Source organism: Triticum aestivum, chromosome 5A (assembly GCF_018294505.1).
Source record: "Triticum aestivum cultivar Chinese Spring chromosome 5A, IWGSC CS RefSeq v2.1, whole genome shotgun sequence".
NCBI classification, from domain to species: Eukaryota; Viridiplantae; Streptophyta; class Magnoliopsida; order Poales; family Poaceae; genus Triticum; species Triticum aestivum.
In genome coordinates this window covers 626,799,469-626,818,639 of record NC_057806.1, presented here as the reverse complement: position 1 = coordinate 626,818,639, position 19,171 = coordinate 626,799,469, and the positions used below count along the sequence as shown (strand labels likewise).

The window sequence follows — 19,171 nt, the reverse complement described above, 5'->3', positions numbered from 1 at the left end:
ACTTTCGCAACGGTGCATACTCAGGGAGAACACTTCTTGATAATTAGTGAGAGATCATCTTAAAATGCTACCGTCAAACTAAGCAAAATAAGATGTATAAAAAGATAAACATCATATGCAATCAAAATATGTGACATGATATGGCCATCATCATCTTGCGCCTTTGATCTCCATCTCCAAAGTACTGTCATGATCTCTATCGTCACCGGCATGACACCATGATCTCCATCATCTTGATCTATATCAATGTGTCGTCACATGGTTGTCTCACCAACAATTGCTCTTGCAACTATTGCTATCGCATAGATATAAAGTAAAGCAACTATTTGGCGCTTGCATCTTATGCAATAGAGAGATAACCATAAGGCTTTTGCCAGTTGCCGATAACTTCAACAAAACATGATCATCTCATACAACAACTTATATCTCATCACGTCTTGACCATATCACATCATAACATGCCCTGCAAAAACAAGTTAGACGTCCTCTACTATGTTGTTGAAAGTTTTACGTGGCTGCTACGGGCTTAAGCAAGAACCAATCTTACCTACGCATCAAAAACCACAACGATAGTTTGTCAAGTTGGTATTGTTTTAACCTTCGCAAGGACCGGGCGTAGTGTTGGAGAACATAGTAATTTCAAAAAAATTCCTACGCTCACGCAAGATCATGGTGATGCATAGCAACGAGAGGGGAGAGTGTGATCTACGTACCCTTGTAGATCGACAACGGAAGCGTTAGGTTGATGTAGTCGTACGTCTTCACGGTCCGGCCGATCCAAGCACCGTTACTCCGGCACCTCTGAGTTCTTGGCACACGTTCAGCTTGATGACGATCCCCGGGCTCCGATCCAGCAAAGTGTCGGGGAGGAGTTCCGTCAGCATGACGGCGTGGTGACGATCTTGATGTTCTACCGTCGCAGGGCTTCGCCTAAGCACCGCTACAATATGACCGAGGTGGAATATGGTGGAGGGGGGCACCGCACACGGCTAAGGAACGATCACGAAGATCAACTTGTGTTCATGGGGTGCCCCTTGCCTCAGTATATAAAGGATGGAGGAGGAGGAGGCCGGCCAAGGCAATTGGTGCGGCCAGGATGTGGAGTCCTACTAGGACTCCAAGTCCTAGTAGGAGTCCACCAAGAGGGGAGGAAGGGAGAAGGAAGTGGAGGAGAAGGAAAGGTGGCCGGCCCCCTTTTCCCTAGTCCAATTCGGACTAGAGGGGAGGGGGGCGCAGCAGCCCCTTGGCCCTTTCTCCTCTTCCCACTAAAGCCCATCAAGGCCCATTGCTTCTCCCGTAACTACCCGGTACTCCGAAAAATACCCGAATCACTCGGAACCTTTCTGATGTCCGAATATAGTCGTCCAATATATCGATCTTTACGTCTCGACCATTTCGAGACTCCTCGTCATGTCCCCGATCTCATACGGGACTCCGAACTCCTTCGGTACATCAAAACTCATAAACTCATAATATAACTGTCATCGAAACCTTAAGCGTGCGGACCCTATGGTTCGAGAACAATTTAGACATGACCGAGATATGTCTCTGGTCAATAACCAATAGCGGAACCTGGATGCTCATATTGGCTCCTACATATTCTACGAAGATCTTTATCGATCAGACCGCATAACAACATACGTTGTTCCCTTTGTCATCGATATGTTACTTGCCCAAGATTCGATCGTTGGTATCTCAATACCTAGTTCAATCACGTTACCGGCAAGTCTCTTTACTCGTTCCGTAATACATCATCTCACAACTAACTCATTAGTTGCAATGCTTGCAAGGCTTATGTGATGTGCATTACCGAGAGGGCCCAGAGATACCTCTCCGACAATCGGAGTGACAAATCCTAATCTCAAAATACGCCAACCCAACAAGTACCATCGGAGACACCTGTAGAGCACCTTTATAATCACCCAGTTACATTGTGACGTTTGGTAGCACACAAAGTGTTCCTCCGGTAAACGGGAGTTGCATAATCTCATAGTCATAGGAACATGTATAAGTCATGAAGAAAGCAATAGCAACAAACTAAACGATCAAGTGCTAAGCTAACGGAATGGGTCAAGTCAATCAGATCATTCATCTAATGATGTGATCCCATTAATCAAATAACAACTCTTTGTCTATGGTTAGGAAACATAACCATCTTTGATTAATGAGCTAGTCAAGTAGAGGCATACTAGTGACACTCTGTTTGTCTATGTATTCACACATGTATTATGTTTCTGGTTAATACAATTCTAGCATGAATAATAAACATTTATCATGATATAAGGAAATAAATAATAACTTTATTATTGCCTCTAGGGCATATTTCCTTCAGTCTCCCACTTGCACTAGAGTCAATAATCTAGATCACATCGCCATGTGATTTAACATCAATAGTTCACATCTTTATGTGATTGGTTCACATCTCCATGTGACTAACACCCAAAGGGTTTACTAGATTCAATAATCTAGTTCACATCGCTATGTGATTAAGACCCAAAAAGTGATCATGTTTTGCTTGTGAGAGAAGTTTAGTCAACGGGTCTACCACATTCAGATCCGCATGTATTTTGCAAATTTCTATGTCAACAATGCTCTGCATGGAGCTACTCTAGCTAATTGCTCCCACTTTCAATATGTATCCAGATTGAGACTTAGAGTCATTTGGATCAGTGTCAAAACTTGCATCGACGTAACCCTTTACGACGAACCTTTTGTCACCTCCGTAATCGAGAAACATATCCTTATTCCAGTAAGGATAATTTTGACCGCTGTCCATTGATCTACTCCTAGATCACTATTGTACTCCCTCTCTTAACACAGTGTATGGTATACAATAGATCTGGTACACAGCATGGCATACTTTATAGAACCTATGACTGAGGCATAGGGAATGACTTTCATTCTCTTTCTATCTTCTGCCGTGGTCGGGCTTTGAGTCTTACTCAACTTCACACCTTGTAACACAGGTAAGAACTCTTTCTTTGACTGCTCCATTTTGAACTACTTCAAAATCTTGTCAAGGTTTGTACTTATTGAAAAAACTTATCAAGCATCTTGATCTATCTCTATAGATCTTGATGCTCAATATGTAAGCAGCTTCACCGAGGTCTTTCTTTGAAAAACTCCTTTCAAACACGCCTTTATGCTTTGCAGAATAATTCTACATTATTTGCGATCAACAATATGTCATTCACATATACTTATCAGAAATGATGTAGTGCTCCCACTCACTTTCTTGTAAATACAGGCTTCACCGTAAGTCTGTATAAAACTATATGCTTTGATCAACTTATCAAAGCGTATATTCCAACTCCGAGATGCTTGCACCAGTCCATAAATGGATCGCTGGAGCTTGCATATTTTGTTACCACCTTTAGGATTGACAAAACCTTCTTGTTGCATCACATACAACTCTTCTTTAATAAATCCATTAAGGAATGCAGTTTTGTTTATCCATTTGCCAGATTTCATAAAATGCGGCAATTGCTAACATGATTCGGACGGACTTAAGCATAGATACGAGTGAGAAACTCTCATCGTAGTCAACACCTTGAACTTGTCGAAAACCTTTTGCGACAATTCTAGCTTTGTAGATAGTAACACTACTATCAGTGTCCGTCTTCCTCTTGAAGATCCATTTATTTTCTATGGCTTGTCGATCATCGGGCAAGTCAACCAAAGTCCATACTTTGTTCTCATACATGGATCCCATCTCAGATTTCATGGCCTCAAGCCATTTTGCGGAATCTGGGCTCATCATCGCTTCCTCATAGTTCGTAGGTTCGTCATGGTCTAGTAACATAACTTCCAGAACAAGATTACCGTACCACTCTGGTGTGGATCTCACTCTGGTTTACCTACGAGATTCGGTAGTAACTTGATCTGAAGTTACATGATCATCATCTTTAGCTTCCTCACTAATTGGTGTAGTAGTCACAGGAACAGATTTCTGTGATGAACTACTTTCCAATAAGGGAGAAGGTACAATTACCTTATCAAGTTCTACTTTCCTCCCACTCATTTCTTTCGAGAGAAACTCCTTCTCTAGAAAGGATCCATTCTTAGCAACGAATTTCTTGCCTTCAGATCTATGATAGAAGGTATACCCAACTGTCTCCTTTGGGTATCCTATGAAGACATATTTCTCCGATTTGAGTTTGAGCTTATCGAGATGAAACTTTTTCACATAAGCATCACAACTCCAAATTTTAAGAAACGACAGCTTAGGTTTCTTGCCAAACCATAGTTCACACGGTGTCGTCTCAACGGATTTAGATGGTGCCCTCTTTAACGTGAATGCAGTTGTCTCTAATGCATAACCCCAAAACGATAGTGGTAGATCGGTAAGAGACATCATAGATCGCACTATATCTAATAAAGTACGGTTATAACGTTTGGACACACCATTACACTATGGTGTTCCAGGTGGCGTGAGTAGTGAAACTATTTCACATTGTTTTAATTGAAGACGAAACTCGTAACTCAAATATTTTACCTCTGCGATCATATCGTAGAAACTTTTATTTTCTTGTCACGATGATTTTCCACTTCACTCTGAAATTCTTTGAACTTTTCAAATGTTTCAGACTTATGTTTCATCAAGCAGATATACCCATATCTGCTCAAATCATATGTGAAGGTCAGAAAATAACGATACCCGCCGCGAGCTTCAACACTCGTCGGATCACATACATCAGTATGTATTATTTCCAATAAGTCAGTTGCTCGCTCCATTGTTCCGGAGAACGGAGTCTTTAGTCATATTGCCCATAAGGCATGGTTCGCAAGCACCAAGTGATTCATAATCAAGTGATTCCAAAATCCCATCAGCATGGAGTTTCTTCATGCGCTTTACACCAATATGACCTAAACGGCAGTGCCACAAATAAGTTGCACTATCATTATTAACTTCGCATCTTTTGGTTTCAATATTATGAATATTTGTATCACTACGATCGAGATCCAATGAACTTGTTTCATTGGGTGTATGACCATCGAAGGTTTTATTCATGTAAACAGAACAACAATTATTCTCTGACTTTAATGAATAACCATATTGCAATAAACATGATCAAATCATATTCATGCTCAACGCAAAAACCAAATAACACTTATTTAGGTTCAACACTAATCCCGAAAGTATAGGGGAGTGTGCGATGATGATCATATCAATCTTGGAACTACTTCCAACACACATCGTCACTTCACCCTTAACTAGTCTCTGATTATTCTGCAACTCCTGTTTCGAGTTACTACTCTTAGCAACTGATCCAGTATCAAATACTGAGGGGTTGCTATAAACACTAGTAAAGTACACATCAATAACATGTATATCAAATATGCTTTTGTTCACTTTGCCATCCTTCTTATCCGCCAAATACTTGGGGCAGTTCCGCTTCCAGTGACCAGTCCCTTTGCAGTAGAAGCACTTAGTCTCAGGCTTAGGACCAGACTTGGGCTTCTTCACTTGAGCAGCAACTTGCTTGCCGTTCTTCTTGAAGTTCCCCTTCTTCCCTTTGCCCTTTTCTTGAAACTAGTGATCTTGTCAACCATCAACACTTGATGCTCTTTCTTGATTTCTACCTTCATCGATTTCATCATCATGAAAAGCTCGGGATTCGTTTTCCTCATCCCTTGCATACTATAGTTCATCACGAAGTTCTACTAACTTGCTGATGGTGACTAGAGAATTCTGTCAATCACTATCTTATCTGGAAGATTAACTCCCACTTGATTCAAGCGATTGTAGTACCCAGACAATCTGAGCACATGCTCACTAGTTGAGCGATTCTCCTCCATCTTTTAGCTATAGAACTTGTTGGAGACTTCATATCTCTCAACTCGGGTATTTGCTTGAAATATTAACTTCAACTCCTGGAACATCTCATATGGTCCATGACGTTCAAAACGTCTTTGAAGTCCCGATTCTAAGCCGTTAAGCATGGTGCACTAAACTATCAAGTAGTCATCATATTTAGCTAGCCAAACGTTCATAACGTCAGCATCTGCTCCTGCAATAGGTCTATCACCTAGCGGTGCATCAAGGACATAATTCCTCTGTGCAGCAATGAGGATAAACCTCAGATCACGGATCCAATCCGCATCATTGCTACTAACATCTTTCAACACAATTTTTCTCTAGGAACATATCAAAATAAACATATGGAAAGCAATAACGCGAGCTATTGATCTACAACATAATTTGCAAAATACTACCAGGACTAAGTTCATGATAAATTTAAGTTCAATTAATCATGTTACTTAAGAACTCCCACTTAGATAGACATCCCTCTAATCCTCTAAGTGATCACGTGATCCAAATCAACTAAACCATGTCCGATCATCACGTGAGATGGAGCAGTTTCATTGGTGAACATCACTATATTGATCATATCTACTATATGATTCACGCTCGACCTTTCGGTCTCCGTGTTCCGAGGCCATATCTGTATATGCTTGGCTCGTCAAGTATAACCTGAGTATTCCGCGTGTGCAACTGTTTTGCACCCGTTGTATTTGAACGTAGAGCCTATCACACCCAATCATCACGTGGTGTCTCAGCATGAAGAACTTTCGCAACGGTGCATACTCAGGGAGAACACTTCTTGATAATTAGTGAGAGATCATCTTAAAATGCTACCATCAAACTAAGCAAAAATAAGATGTATAAAAGATAAACATCATATGCAATCAAAATATGTGACATGATATGGCCATCATCATCTTGCTTCTTTGATCTCCATCTGCAAAGTACTGTCATGATCTATATCGTCACCGGCATGACACCATGATCTCCATCATCTTGATCTATATCAATGTGTCGTCACGTGGTCGTCTCGCCAACTATTGCTATCGCATAGCGATAAAGTAAAGCAATTATTGGACGCTTGCATCTTATGCAATAGAGAGACAACCATAAGGATTTTGCCAGTTGCTGATAACTTCAACAAAACATGATCATCTCATACAACAACTTATATCTCATCACGTCTTGACCATATCACATCACAACATGCCCTGCAAAAACAAGTTAGACGTCCTCTACTTTTTTGTTGCAAGTTTTACGTGGCTGCTATGGGCTTAAGCAAGAACCAATCTTACCTACGCATCAAAACCACAACGATAGTTTGTCAAGTTGGTGCTGTTTTAACCTTCGCAAGGACCGGGCGTAGCCACACTTGGTTCAACTAAAGTTGTAGAAACTGTCACCCGCAAGCCACCTATGTGCAAAGCACGTCGGGAGAACCGGTCTCGCGTAAGCGTACGCGTAATGTCGGTCCGGGCCGCTTCATCCAACAATACCGCCGAACCAAAGTATGACATGCTGGTAAGCTGTATGACTTATATCGCCCACAAATCACTTGTGTTCTACTCGTGCATATAACATCAAACCATAAAAACCTAGGCTCAGATGCCACTGTTGGAGAATGTAGTAATTTCAAAAAAAAAATCCTACGCTCACGCAAGATCATGGTGATGCATAGCAACGAGAGGGGAGAGTGTGATCTACGTACCCTTGTAAATCGACAACAGAAGCGTTAGGTTGATGTAGTCGTACGTCTTCACGGTCCGACCGATCCAAGCACCGTTACTCCGGCACCTCCGAGTTCTTGGCACACGTTCAGCTCGATGACGATCCCCGGGCTCCGATCCAGCAAAGCGTCGGGGAGGAGTTCCGTCAGCACGACGGCGTGGTGACGATCTTGATGTTCTACCGTCGCAGGGCTTCGCCTAAGCACCGCTACAATATGACCGAGGTGGAATATGGTGGAGGGGGGCACCGCACACGGCTAAGGAACGATCACGAAGATCAACTTGGCCCTTTCTCCTCTTCCCACTGAAGCCCATCAAGGCCCATTGCTTCTCCCGTAACTACTCGGTACTCCGAAAAATACCTGAATCACTCGGAACCTTTCCGATGTCCGAATATAGTCGTCCAATAAATTGATCTTTACGTCTCGACCATTTCGAGACTCCTCGTCATGTCCCTAATCTCATCCGGGACTCCGAACTCCTTCGGTACATCAAAACTCATAAACTCATAATATAACTTTCATCGAAACCTTAAGCGTGCGGACCCTACGGTTCGAGAACAATGTAGACATGACCGAGACATGTCTCCGGTCAATAACCAATAGCGGAACCTGGATGCTCACATTGGCTCCTACATATTCTACGAAGATCTTTATCGGTCAGACCGCATAACAACATACGTTGTTCCCTTTGTCATTGGTATGTTACTTGCCCGAGATTCGATCGTCAGTATCTCAATACCTAGTTCAATCACGTTACCGGCAAGTCTCTTTACTCGTTCCGTAATACATCATCTCACAACTAACTCATTAGTTGCAATGCTTGCAAGGCTTATGTGATGTGCATTACCAAGAGGGCCCAGAGATACCTCTCCGACAATCGGAGTGACAAATCCTAATCTCAAAATACGCCAACCCAACAAGTACCTTCGGAGACACCTGTAGAGCACCTTTATAATCACCCAGTTACGTTGTGACGTTTGGTAGCACACAAAGTGTTCCTCCGGTAAACGGGAGTTGCATAATCTCATAGTCACAGGAACATGTATAAGTCATGAAGAAAGCAATAGCAACAAACTAAACGATCAAGTGCTAAGCTAACGGAATGGGTCAAGTCAATCAAATCATTCATCTAATGATGTGATCCCATTAATCAAATAACAACTCTTTGTCTATGGTTAGAAACATAACCATCTTTGATTAATGAGCTAGTCAAGTAGAGGCATACTAGTGACACTCTGTTTGTCTATGTATTCACACATGTATTATGTTTCCGGTTAATACAATTCTAGCATGAATAATAAACATTTATCATGATATAAGGAAATAAATAATAACTTTATTATTGCCTCTAGGGCATATTTCCTTCACGTAGCCACACTCGGTTCAACTAAAGTTGGAGAAATTAACACCCGCCAGCCACCTGTGTGCAAAGCACGTCGGTAGAACTAGTCTCACGTAAGCGTACGCGTAATGTCGGTCCGGGCCGCTTCATCCAACAATACCGCCGCACCAAAGTATGACATGCTGGTAAGCAGTATGACTTATATCGCCCACAACTCACTTGTGTTCTACTCGTGCACAACATCAACACATAAAACCTAGGCTCGGATGCCACTGTTGGAGAACGTAGTAATTTCAAAATTTTCCTGCGCACACGCAAGATCATGGTGATGCATAGCAACGAGAGGGGAGAGTGTTATCTACGTACCCTCGTAGACCGAAAGCAGGAGCATTATAACAACGTGGTTGAAGTAGTCATACGTCTTCATGGCTCGACCGATCAAGCACGGAAACTACGGCACCTCCGAGTTCTAGCACACGTTCAGCTCGATGACGATCCCCGGACTCCGATCCAGCAAAGTGTCGGGGAAGAGTTCCGTCAGCACGACGGCATGGTGACGATCTTGATGTTCTACCGTCGTAGGGCTTTGCCTAAGCACCGCTACAATATTATCGAGGAGTATGGTGGAAGGGGGCACCGCACACGGCTAAGAAAATGATCACGAGGATCAACTTGTGTGTCTATGGGGTGCCCCCCTGCCCCCGTATATAAAGGATCAAGGGGGAGGAGGCCGTCCCTAGGAGGGGCGCGCCAGGGAGTAGGATTCCTACTCCTAGTTGGAGTAGGTTTCCTCCTTTCCTAGTCCAACTAGGAGAAGGGGGGAAAGGGAGGAAGAGGGGAAGGAAGGGAGAGAGGGGCCGCGCCCCAAACCCCTTGTCCAATTCGGACTGGGCTTGGGAGGGACGCGCGCCACCTCCGAGTCCTTCCCATTAAGGCCCATTAAGGCCCATTGCTTCTTCCTCGTATTCCCGTAACTCCCCGGTACCTCCGAAAATACCCGAATCACTAGGAACCTTTCCGATGTCCGAATATAGTCGTCCAATATATCGATCTTTACGTCTCGACCATTTGGAGACTCCTCGTCATGTCCCCGATCTCATCCGGGACTCCGAACTCCTTTGCTACATCAAAACTCATAAACTCATAATATAACTGTCATCGAAACCTTAAGCGTGCGGACCCTACGGGTTCGAGAACAATGTAGACATGACCGAGACATGTCTCCGGTCAATAACCAATAGCGGAACCTGGATGCTCATATTGGCTCCTACATATTCTATGAAGATCTTTATCGGTCAGACCGCATAACAACATACGTTGTTCCCTTTGTCATCGGTATGTTACTTGCCCGAGATTCGATCGTCGGTATCTCAATACCTAGTTCAATCTTGTTACCGGCAAGTCTCTTTACTCGTTCCGTAATACATCATCTCGCAACTCACTCACTAGTTGCAATGCTTGCAAGACTTATGTGATGTGCATTACCGAGAGGGCCCAGAGATACCTCTCCGACAATCGGAGTGACAAATCCTAATCTCGAAATACGCCAACCCAACATGTACCTTTGGAGACACCTGTAGAGCTCCTTTATAATCACCCAGTTACGTTGTGACGTTTGGTAGCATACAAAGTGTTCCTCCGGTAAACGGGAGTTGCATAATCTCATAGTCATAGGAACATGTATAAATCATGAGGAAAGCAATAGCAACATACTAAACGATCGAGTGCTAAGCTAACGGAATGGGTCAAGTCAATCACATCATTCTCCTAATGATGTGATCCTGTTAATCAAATAACAACTCTTTGTCTATGGTTAGGAAACATAACCATCTTTGATTAACGAGCTAGTCAAGTAGAGGCATACTAGTGACAATCTGTTTGTCTATGTATTCACACATGTATTATGTTTCCGGTTAATACAATTCTAGCATGAATAATAAACATTTATCATGAAATAAGGAAATAAATAATAACTTTATTATTGCCTCTAGGGCATATTTCCTTAATCTAATAAGTATTTATTAGGTCGGGTAAGACCATAATATGCTGTGAGATCCCGACACCATTTCCACTATCAAGAGCAAAATCAAGGATAATTAGAAATTTTGGATAATTAAGGTGTCCATTCCTGTGGGATATGTCCTCATGAATTGATCTGTGACAACACATATATTGTTTAATTTGACCTAATAGAGGCATCACACTCTAATGTTAAGGTATATTTGTCCAGTCACCTTAAAAACTTGTCAGGTGTCTGAATGTCGAAGTTTATTGTGGAGGTTTCTCCTTTGGATGGCAGGTGGGTACATGAAGAAAATAGATAAATAATACATGGAGGACACCAATTTTTTAAAGATTAATGCATGGGAAAAAGAGGAATATAAAACTGGTTTAATTAACTATATTTAGCAACCATCATACGAAATCTTCTACTAAACAATCACACGATAAGTTACACTGGCCATTATCGGAAAGTATTCTTACATATGATAAATTCATTATTTCTATGATCAATTTTCAAAAAAAAATCTACTATCCGGCTAACAAATTTTCTTGCAATTTCACGGTGATTTTGCACAAGTTAAATATGTCCAGCTCAAAATAAAATTCCTTTCAGTAAATTAAACCTTTTATTCTTGTTTATCTTCATTTGCATTGAAGTGCCAATGGCTGCTCAATTTAATCTAAACAATGTATTCTCGTTTCACCCCTGTATTTACCATATAGGACCAACATTCCCCCATCTATACATTTGTGCCTCATCTTAAAGACCCAATACGATCACATAAGTTTGTCTATCCTAAAATAGGAAAAGATACATATCTCACACATTGTAACTAGAAACTTTTAAATAAATCCCCAAATACAGAACCATAATAGTAGTTATGACAAGATGTTTTTAGTTTTAGCTATGAATTATAAATTAAAATTAAAATGAATGTTACGAAAATGGCATAATTACACATACAATTCATATACTTTCTAGTACATACAAACTCAAAGTTAATATTTCAATTTATGTGACAAGATCTAATATTACAAATTTCACATATTTGTTACAAAGTTCTAATTTACATCAAATTAGTATTAATAAAAATTTGGCATACAAGTTTTTTATGTAGAAGCCCTCTGTGATGGAATCCCCCTCCGATAGGGTGCCAGAAAAGGTCTCTAGATGGGATCTCACGGGTACAGAAGGTTGTGGCGATGGAAAAGTGTTTTCGTGGATGCATCTGGTGGTTTGGGGATATATAGGCGAAAGAATTGGGTCAGGAGGTGCATGAGGGGCCCACAAGAGTGGGGGCGCGCCCTCCGTCCTTGTGGCCGCCTCGTGGCTCCTCCGACTTCATCTCCAAGTCTCCTGGTTGTTTTCTGGTCCAAGAAAAGTCATCGCGGAGGTTTTATTCAATTTGAACTCCATTTGGTATTCCTTTTCTGCGAAACTCAAAAACAAGGGAAAAAACAGGAACTGACACTGGGCTCTGAGTTAATAGGTTAGTTCCCAAAATAATATAAAATAGCATATAAATACATATAAAGCATCCAAAACAAATAATATAATAGCATAAAAAATCAAAAATTATAGATACGTTGGAGACGTATCAAGCATCCACAAGCTTAATTTCTACTCGTCCTCGAGTAGGTAAATAATAAAAACAGAATTTTTGAAGTGGAATGCTACCTAACATATTTATCCATGTAATTTTTTTATTGTGGCATGAATATTCAGATCCGTAAGATTCAAAACAAAAGTTTAATATTGACATAAAAACAATAATACTTCAAGCATACTAACAAGGCAATTATGTCATCTCAAAATAACATGGCCAAAGAAAGTTTATCCCTACAAAATCTTATAGTCTGGCTATGCTCCATCTTCATCACACAAAATATTCAAATCATGCACAACCCCGATGACAAGCCAAGCAATTGTTTCATACTTTTGATGTTCTCAAACTTTTTTAATTTTCACGCAATACATGAGCGTGAGCCATGGACATAACACTATAGGTGGAATAGAAGGTGGTTGTGGACAAGACAAAAAGAAGGAGATAGTCTCACATCAACTAGGCGTATCAACAGGCTATGGAGATCTCAAAACAATCATAAGGAATCAAACTTCTCATAGTATTCAATGCACTTTATATGAAAGTTGTCATTATATATTAGGACTAAATTTATAACCAAGGTAAATTACCATGTTGTTTAAAGACTCTAAAAATAATATAAGTGAAGCATAAGAGTTCATCAATTTCTATATAATAAAACCACCGCCGTGCTCTAAAAAGATATAAGTGAAGCACTAGAGCAAAATTGCTTAGCTCAAAAGATATAAGTGAAGCACATAAAGCATTCTAATAAATCACGATTTATGTGTGTCCCTCTCAAAAGGTGTGTGCAGCAAAGATGATTGTGACAATTTAAAAAACAAAGACTTAAATCATACAAGACGCTCCAAACAAAACACATATCATACGATGAATAAAAATATAACCTCAAGTAAAATTACCGATAGACAAAAACAAAAGAGAGGATGCCTTAGACCAAGCTCAAGCATCTGATGGGCTATTCTTTTGCAGTTGCAAAGTGTCGAGTGCTCCTCTAAAAAAGACCGACTTACCCAAATTAGTGCAAGTTGATTTTGATTGTAAGAAAAAAAAGTGACTTAATAAAATTGATGCAAGTCTATATTTTTCTAGGCGACTTGTTCCGAGTCGGTCAAGAAAAATGTAGTAAGAAAATTTCGGAGATGAGACAACGTCCAAACGCCGCGACCGCGCCGAGAGAGAAGGTTAGCACGCTAGACCGAATAGTATAAGGGTCAATTTCAGTTTGAGCTTGGCCTCATCGGATTCCACGACAACTCTCCATTACTATGGCTGCTCGCCAAAGCTCCCAAGGCGTCACACTTTAATCACTTGCGCAGTTCCCCATGCGTGCGTACGTGCTTAAATACCAATCCGCAAGCGGTCGCCAGCACCCCGTAGTACGTAGCCTGGCCCCTTGGACTCCCTCCACCTCAACTATGTACTACGACATCGAGATCAAGCTCGCCGTGGACAGGTCGAGGAACCGCGTGCTGTTCGCCAAAGCCGGCTCCGACTTCGTCGACGTCCTCCTCTCCTTCCTCACGCTGCCGCTCTCCGCCCTCCAGTCCTGCGCACCATCTCCGGGGTGCCTCTCCAACCTCTGCAACAGCGTCGACCACCTCAGGAACAGCGGTCTGCTCGAGGTCGAGGCCTGCCATGGCAAGCTTCTCACGCCTGCCCACACCGACGAGTTCGAGTACGTATATATATGATCTATAAGTCTGATTTTTCCTCAAAAAGAATTATCCAACTGTGATTTCAGTTATTCTTCTTGATTTACTTGACTAAATCGATCTCATTTGCCAGGGACTGTAAGTCAGCTAGCAAGTACTGCAACAGAGATCCTACTCCGGCCTGCACCCCCCCCCCCCCCCCCCCCCCCCCCCCCCCTTTCGAAGTGTTGCTTAGTTATGGCTAGAGCCTTGCATGTCTACGAAGAGTTCAGAAAAGAGGCGTTTGTACGTGGCACCGGACGGTTTGTGATCAGTGATGACATGACAATCAAGCCAGCATCTACCAGAGTCATACAGTCGCTGCCTCAGGCGTTCGGTTCTAATGGAATCGCCCATGGCTTTGAGGAGCTCAAAGTGACCGTCAGCTGGTCTACCGTAAGAAGATAAATTTAGTTACTAGCTACTCTATACCAAACTATTGCCATCGGACTGAGTAGATCCCTTTTTTTGTCTAACATCTGGACTTGGTTACGATTTAGGTTTTATTCATGTTGAAGGCCTTCCTTTCTTCAGATACCATACTCACTGACGCATTTCTATCAAATGAATCTGATACCAAGGTTGCTCATGGCAGTACTATGAAGGAGCAGAGCATCAGTCAGAAAGTTCTACTGCCGATCAAGATTCTGCAGGTTCTTCACCAGAAACCAAGATCAAGGTTTTCTACGACACCTGTGAAAAGGAGGTCGTGTATGCTGAATGTAACAGCGAGTTCGTGGACCTGCTCCTGGGTTTCTTAACCTACCCTATCAGCTGTGTGATCAAGCACACAGGAGCCGGGCCTTACCATCTTCGCAGGTGCTTCCAAAATCTCTATAGTGGCGTTGCAGATCTCGCCAATGCTGGGTGCTTCAAAGGTGGTCTCCCCAGTGTGATGTTACTGGATCCAAGCATTATGCCGTTTAACATTTTGAGCAACATCATGTCTGGTCGGTGCCGACCGCTTGACTGCCGGTGTCGGAAGGACACGATGCCAGAGCTAGCACCGTATTGCTTCCATCCTGAGATTGTCAAGGATCGGAGGTATGTCATAGGGGATGATCTACTTATTTATCAGGCCACTGCCATGTCCATGATGAAGTACTGGTCTGGGAGGTACAAGGACATGGTAATGGAGATGGACATTACTGTCGGCAAGCAGGAGGTAATCTAGCTTGTGAATTGATTAAATTCCCTTTTGTTGGGGTTTTTTTGCCAATGATTTTCGCTGTTCTTGCAGGCTGTTGCGCTGCTGCGAGCCGCGCTTACTTCGATTCGAAGAATGCACTGACCGAAGTGTTCATTGACAAGCTGGAGAAAGAGTCCCTTCTACAGAAGATCAAGGATATTTGCCAAGATCCCCTTGGGCAAGACCATAACCGTGGAGGTCACGAGATCCGACACCATTGCCACCGTCAAGAGCAAGTCAAGGAGAAGGCGTCCATTCCTGCAGGGTATCCTCATGAATTGGTCTACGGTAGCAGATATCTTAAAGACATGTCAACCGTTGCTGATTACAATCTTGTCAAAGAATGTACCATCACCAGCGAATTTTTCAGGAAGTGATAATGCGGTCGGCTTGCTGTTGTTTAGTTCTGGTAGTTGTTATTTTGGCTTTATTTAAGTGAGTCCCGTGCTCTCCTGTAATGGTCTGTCTGTCTGTCTGTCCAATCTGCTCAGAAACTTAACTTTCGCGGAGGCTTCTCCTTGGAATGGAAGTTGGACATGGAGAAAAGAGCTGAAATTATACTCCTTGGAACGAAAGTATTGAGCATGTGAGTTCCAGTTGCCTTTTTCTGAATTTTGTTTCTCATAAGCGAAATCGAAGGGCAAAAGCATACAAGACAACTCTGCACGAGCAATTTTGAAAGATTACATATGTTCAATTCAACAGAGCGAATAGATTCTTTCGGAAAGAAAAAGGAAAACAGAGTGATCAGCTTTCGATCAAGCGTCAACAACTGTAGCATACAACACTTCCAAATTTACCGGACAAATCGCAGCCCATGCATTGCATGCATGCAGATCTACACCCTATAGCCTACAATTCTGTTGAGTCCCTGCGTTTCACGATCGACCATGGCAGCGCCGGCTTCGAGGCTGCGCGCGCACGCGCTCGTCCGCGAGCAGCTCCGGCGTGAATTCATTCCTCCAGCCGGCGCACCACGCGACGGCCTCCCCCAACGACGGCCTGGCGGACCGCAGCCAGTGGAGCAGCGCCTCTTCCCATCGGTGGAAGAACTCAGCTTCAAGGATGGTCACCATGTCCTGCGCACGCACTAGGGGCTCCCACCCCATCACCGTGCTGAACGAGCAGTCCATCTGCTTCGGCGGCGTGATCCTCAGCTCCCGCAGCTGCCGTGCGAGCCTCGGCAGGATGTGACGCCGGGCAAAGGCGTCCCATTGCATCGGGTGAAGGTACTTTTTCAAAGACGAGACGATGTGGTGGTGATCGGCGTGGTTGATGATCTTGCTCTCCACCGTGTCGTAGAGGCTGTCCGGCAAGTGCCCGACGAGGGGGATCCACGGGCGTAGCCAGTGCTGGCAGTTCGGGTTCCACAGCGGCTCCCACTCCCGCGCGTCAGCGGCCATCCTCGGCGTGATCACCTCCTCGACGATGTAGCGTATGGTGGCAGGAGGCAGCGACGCTTTCCACGTCCCCGGCGTGCGCTCCCCTTCGAACACCTTCGCCGACTCGACGACCGCCGCCAGCGCGCCCGCCGTTTCCGCGGTACCATCCCCTTGGAGTTCGAGCGAATGCAGCAGGGCGAGGGTCTTGTCGAAGCACTCACGTTCAAGGGACAGCACTCGTGAAAGGTTCCGCCACCGGCGGGACCACTCGTCTTCGACCACCGGCGGCGTGTTCTGCAGCCCGTTGTCGTGCGGTGTGTCGTCATGGCCGATCCCGACGTTCCGGCGCGGCAGTGCCACGGGCTCTAAGTGGGCGATGATCCCTTGCCGCTAGGGCTGCAAACGAGTCGAGCTCGATCGAGTTGGAGTTGGCTCAGCTCAACTCATATGAAAATTTAAGCGAGCTCAAATTGAGTGAAGCTCATGATCGAGCTGTAGAACATGACTCGTGCTTAGCTTGTAACGATCTCGAGCTAATTTCGAGCTAAATGAGATGGTAAAAATTATAAATCTATGGATGAAAAACAAAATATTAAGGTGAATATGCTAGGAACCTTTGCCAAAAATATAGGATATTTAACACATAGTCTGTCATAATTAGTCTTCAATCTTCTCTACAGTTAATAAGTTTCCATGTTCGTTGGTAAATAAAATGAAGAAAAATTATGAACAACATATATTAATAAATTATCTTAATTCCATTTAATATATGACATGATCATTTAATATAATGATATTCTGTCGAGCTATCGAGCTGAAATCGAGCGAGCCAACATTGGCTCAAGATCAGCTCGTTTTTCTATCGAGCTACATAAAATGTTCAAACTCAGCTTGTTTATTTTCAAGTCAATCTCGAGTCGAGTCAAAAAACGAGTCAATCTCGAGCGGCTCATGAGCCTCGAACTTTTCTTGCATCCCTACTTGCCGCTGCCCGCCCAGGCCGGAGCCCTCCCGGTAGTTCCACTGCCGCATCATCCTTGCCACCGCCTTGGTGGTGACCGCCAGGCTCCCGGGCATGTGAGACGGGTACGCTGCCTTGGCCTCCAGCGTCGCCATCGCCGCGCCGGCCAAACGATCGAGCTCTTGCAAAAACTATACGTACTACGTATATATCACGGACGGGTCTAGTGGGCGGCCGGCCGCCCTGGGATCGCTAGCCAGCGGCCACCCGAAAAAGGAAACCACCTGGTCCCCCCTCGAGCGAAAGAGGAAACAGTCCCCCGCTCGCCCACGTGGTCCACCTGGTCCCCGCCCGTCGAAGCGAAAAAGGCAACTGCCCCGCCCGCCAGCTGGCCGCGGGATCACGTGCACCCTCCTCGCCAAACCATGCCCCGCGGGATCACGTGCACCCTCCTCGCCAAACTGCGCCCTAGCTATCTTCTTCTTCCTCACGAAAGAAGTAGGATCTGCCCAGGTTGCAGAATCCACGCCATCGCTCGCCCCCACGCCTCAGCCCCACCGACGCTGCCTTCTTCTTCTTCTGCACGCCAGAAACAGATCCAAACGCAATCGCCCCCAGCCCTTCTTCCTCCTCCTACACAGCCGCCATGGGAGCCCCAAAGTAGAAGGAGCTACTTCCAGATCTAAAGGGCAGGGTGGTCAGAGCCATACCAGGCAGTAAGATCGAGCAGGTAAGCCCCCTCTCCACTTCACTTCCCCCTTCTCCATGGATCCATGGAGAATCTGCTTCAAAAAAGAGGTGAATCTGGCACATCACACCAGATGTTAAGGACATGAGATGTTAAACATGCTGGATGTGTTAAACATGCCAAAAACTACCACCTGGATGTGTTAAAACAAGCCAACTAAAAACGAGTTCTCTGGCCAATTAAAACATGATTAAAGCCAACTTCTAGTTATTGTTTGCAAAATGAACAAAAAATTGACTGCCCAATGCTTTGTTGAACATGTGCAATAAAAAATTCATAAATGTGCAACTGAACATGCATCCCAGCCAACTGAACATGTATCCTGGCCAACTAAACATATATTTGGCAATACATGTTTCTGAGTGAACACTTTGGAAAAAATGTAGTATATGTGGAAATAAAAAACATGTTTTCTGGCCAACTAAACATGCATGTTGGCCAAAAACTGATGACCAACTAGACATATATTCTAGGCAACTAAGACATCTATTCTAGCCAACTGAATGCATTAACTATCCAACTGAACATGCATGCTGGCCACAAACTGAAAAAATGCAACCTGGCCAGCTGAGACATCTATTCTAGCCAACTAAAAGCATTGAATGTCCAACTGAATATGTATGCTGGCCAAGTGGAAATCCTGGAAATTGAGACGTCTATTCTAGCGAAAACCAGAAATCTGTAGTGCAACAGGAAAAACATAGGAACTTTT

At 43.7% G+C, this 19,171-nt stretch overlaps 1 protein-coding gene and 1 pseudogene across 1 annotated transcript; one reads left to right on the top strand and one right to left on the bottom strand.

Moving 5' to 3' along the window:
- Window positions 1-13,903: 13,903 nt before the first annotated feature.
- LOC123101664 (uncharacterized) lies at window positions 13,904-15,745 on the top strand (annotated as a pseudogene).
- A 501-nt stretch (window positions 15,746-16,246) lies between these two features.
- On the bottom strand, window positions 16,247-17,827 carry LOC123108063 (septin and tuftelin-interacting protein 1 homolog 1-like). Its single transcript, XM_044529921.1, has 2 exons — window positions 17,732-17,827; window positions 16,247-17,140 (listed from the first exon to the last, which is right to left on the bottom strand). The coding sequence occupies exons 1-2, from the start codon at window positions 17,825-17,827 to the stop codon at window positions 16,247-16,249; spliced, it is 990 nt and encodes a 329-aa protein (XP_044385856.1).
- Between the last annotated feature and the right edge of the window lie 1,344 nt (window positions 17,828-19,171).

Coding starts and splice junctions, on each gene's coding strand:
- LOC123108063 (XM_044529921.1), bottom strand. CDS start 17,827: ATGCCCGGGAGCCTGGCGGTCACCACCAAGGCGGTGGCAAGGATGATG. Junction 17,141..17,731: donor GCCTGGGCGGGCAGCGGCAA/GTAGGGATGCAA, acceptor TTGCAGCCCTAG/CGGCAAGGGATCATCGCCCA.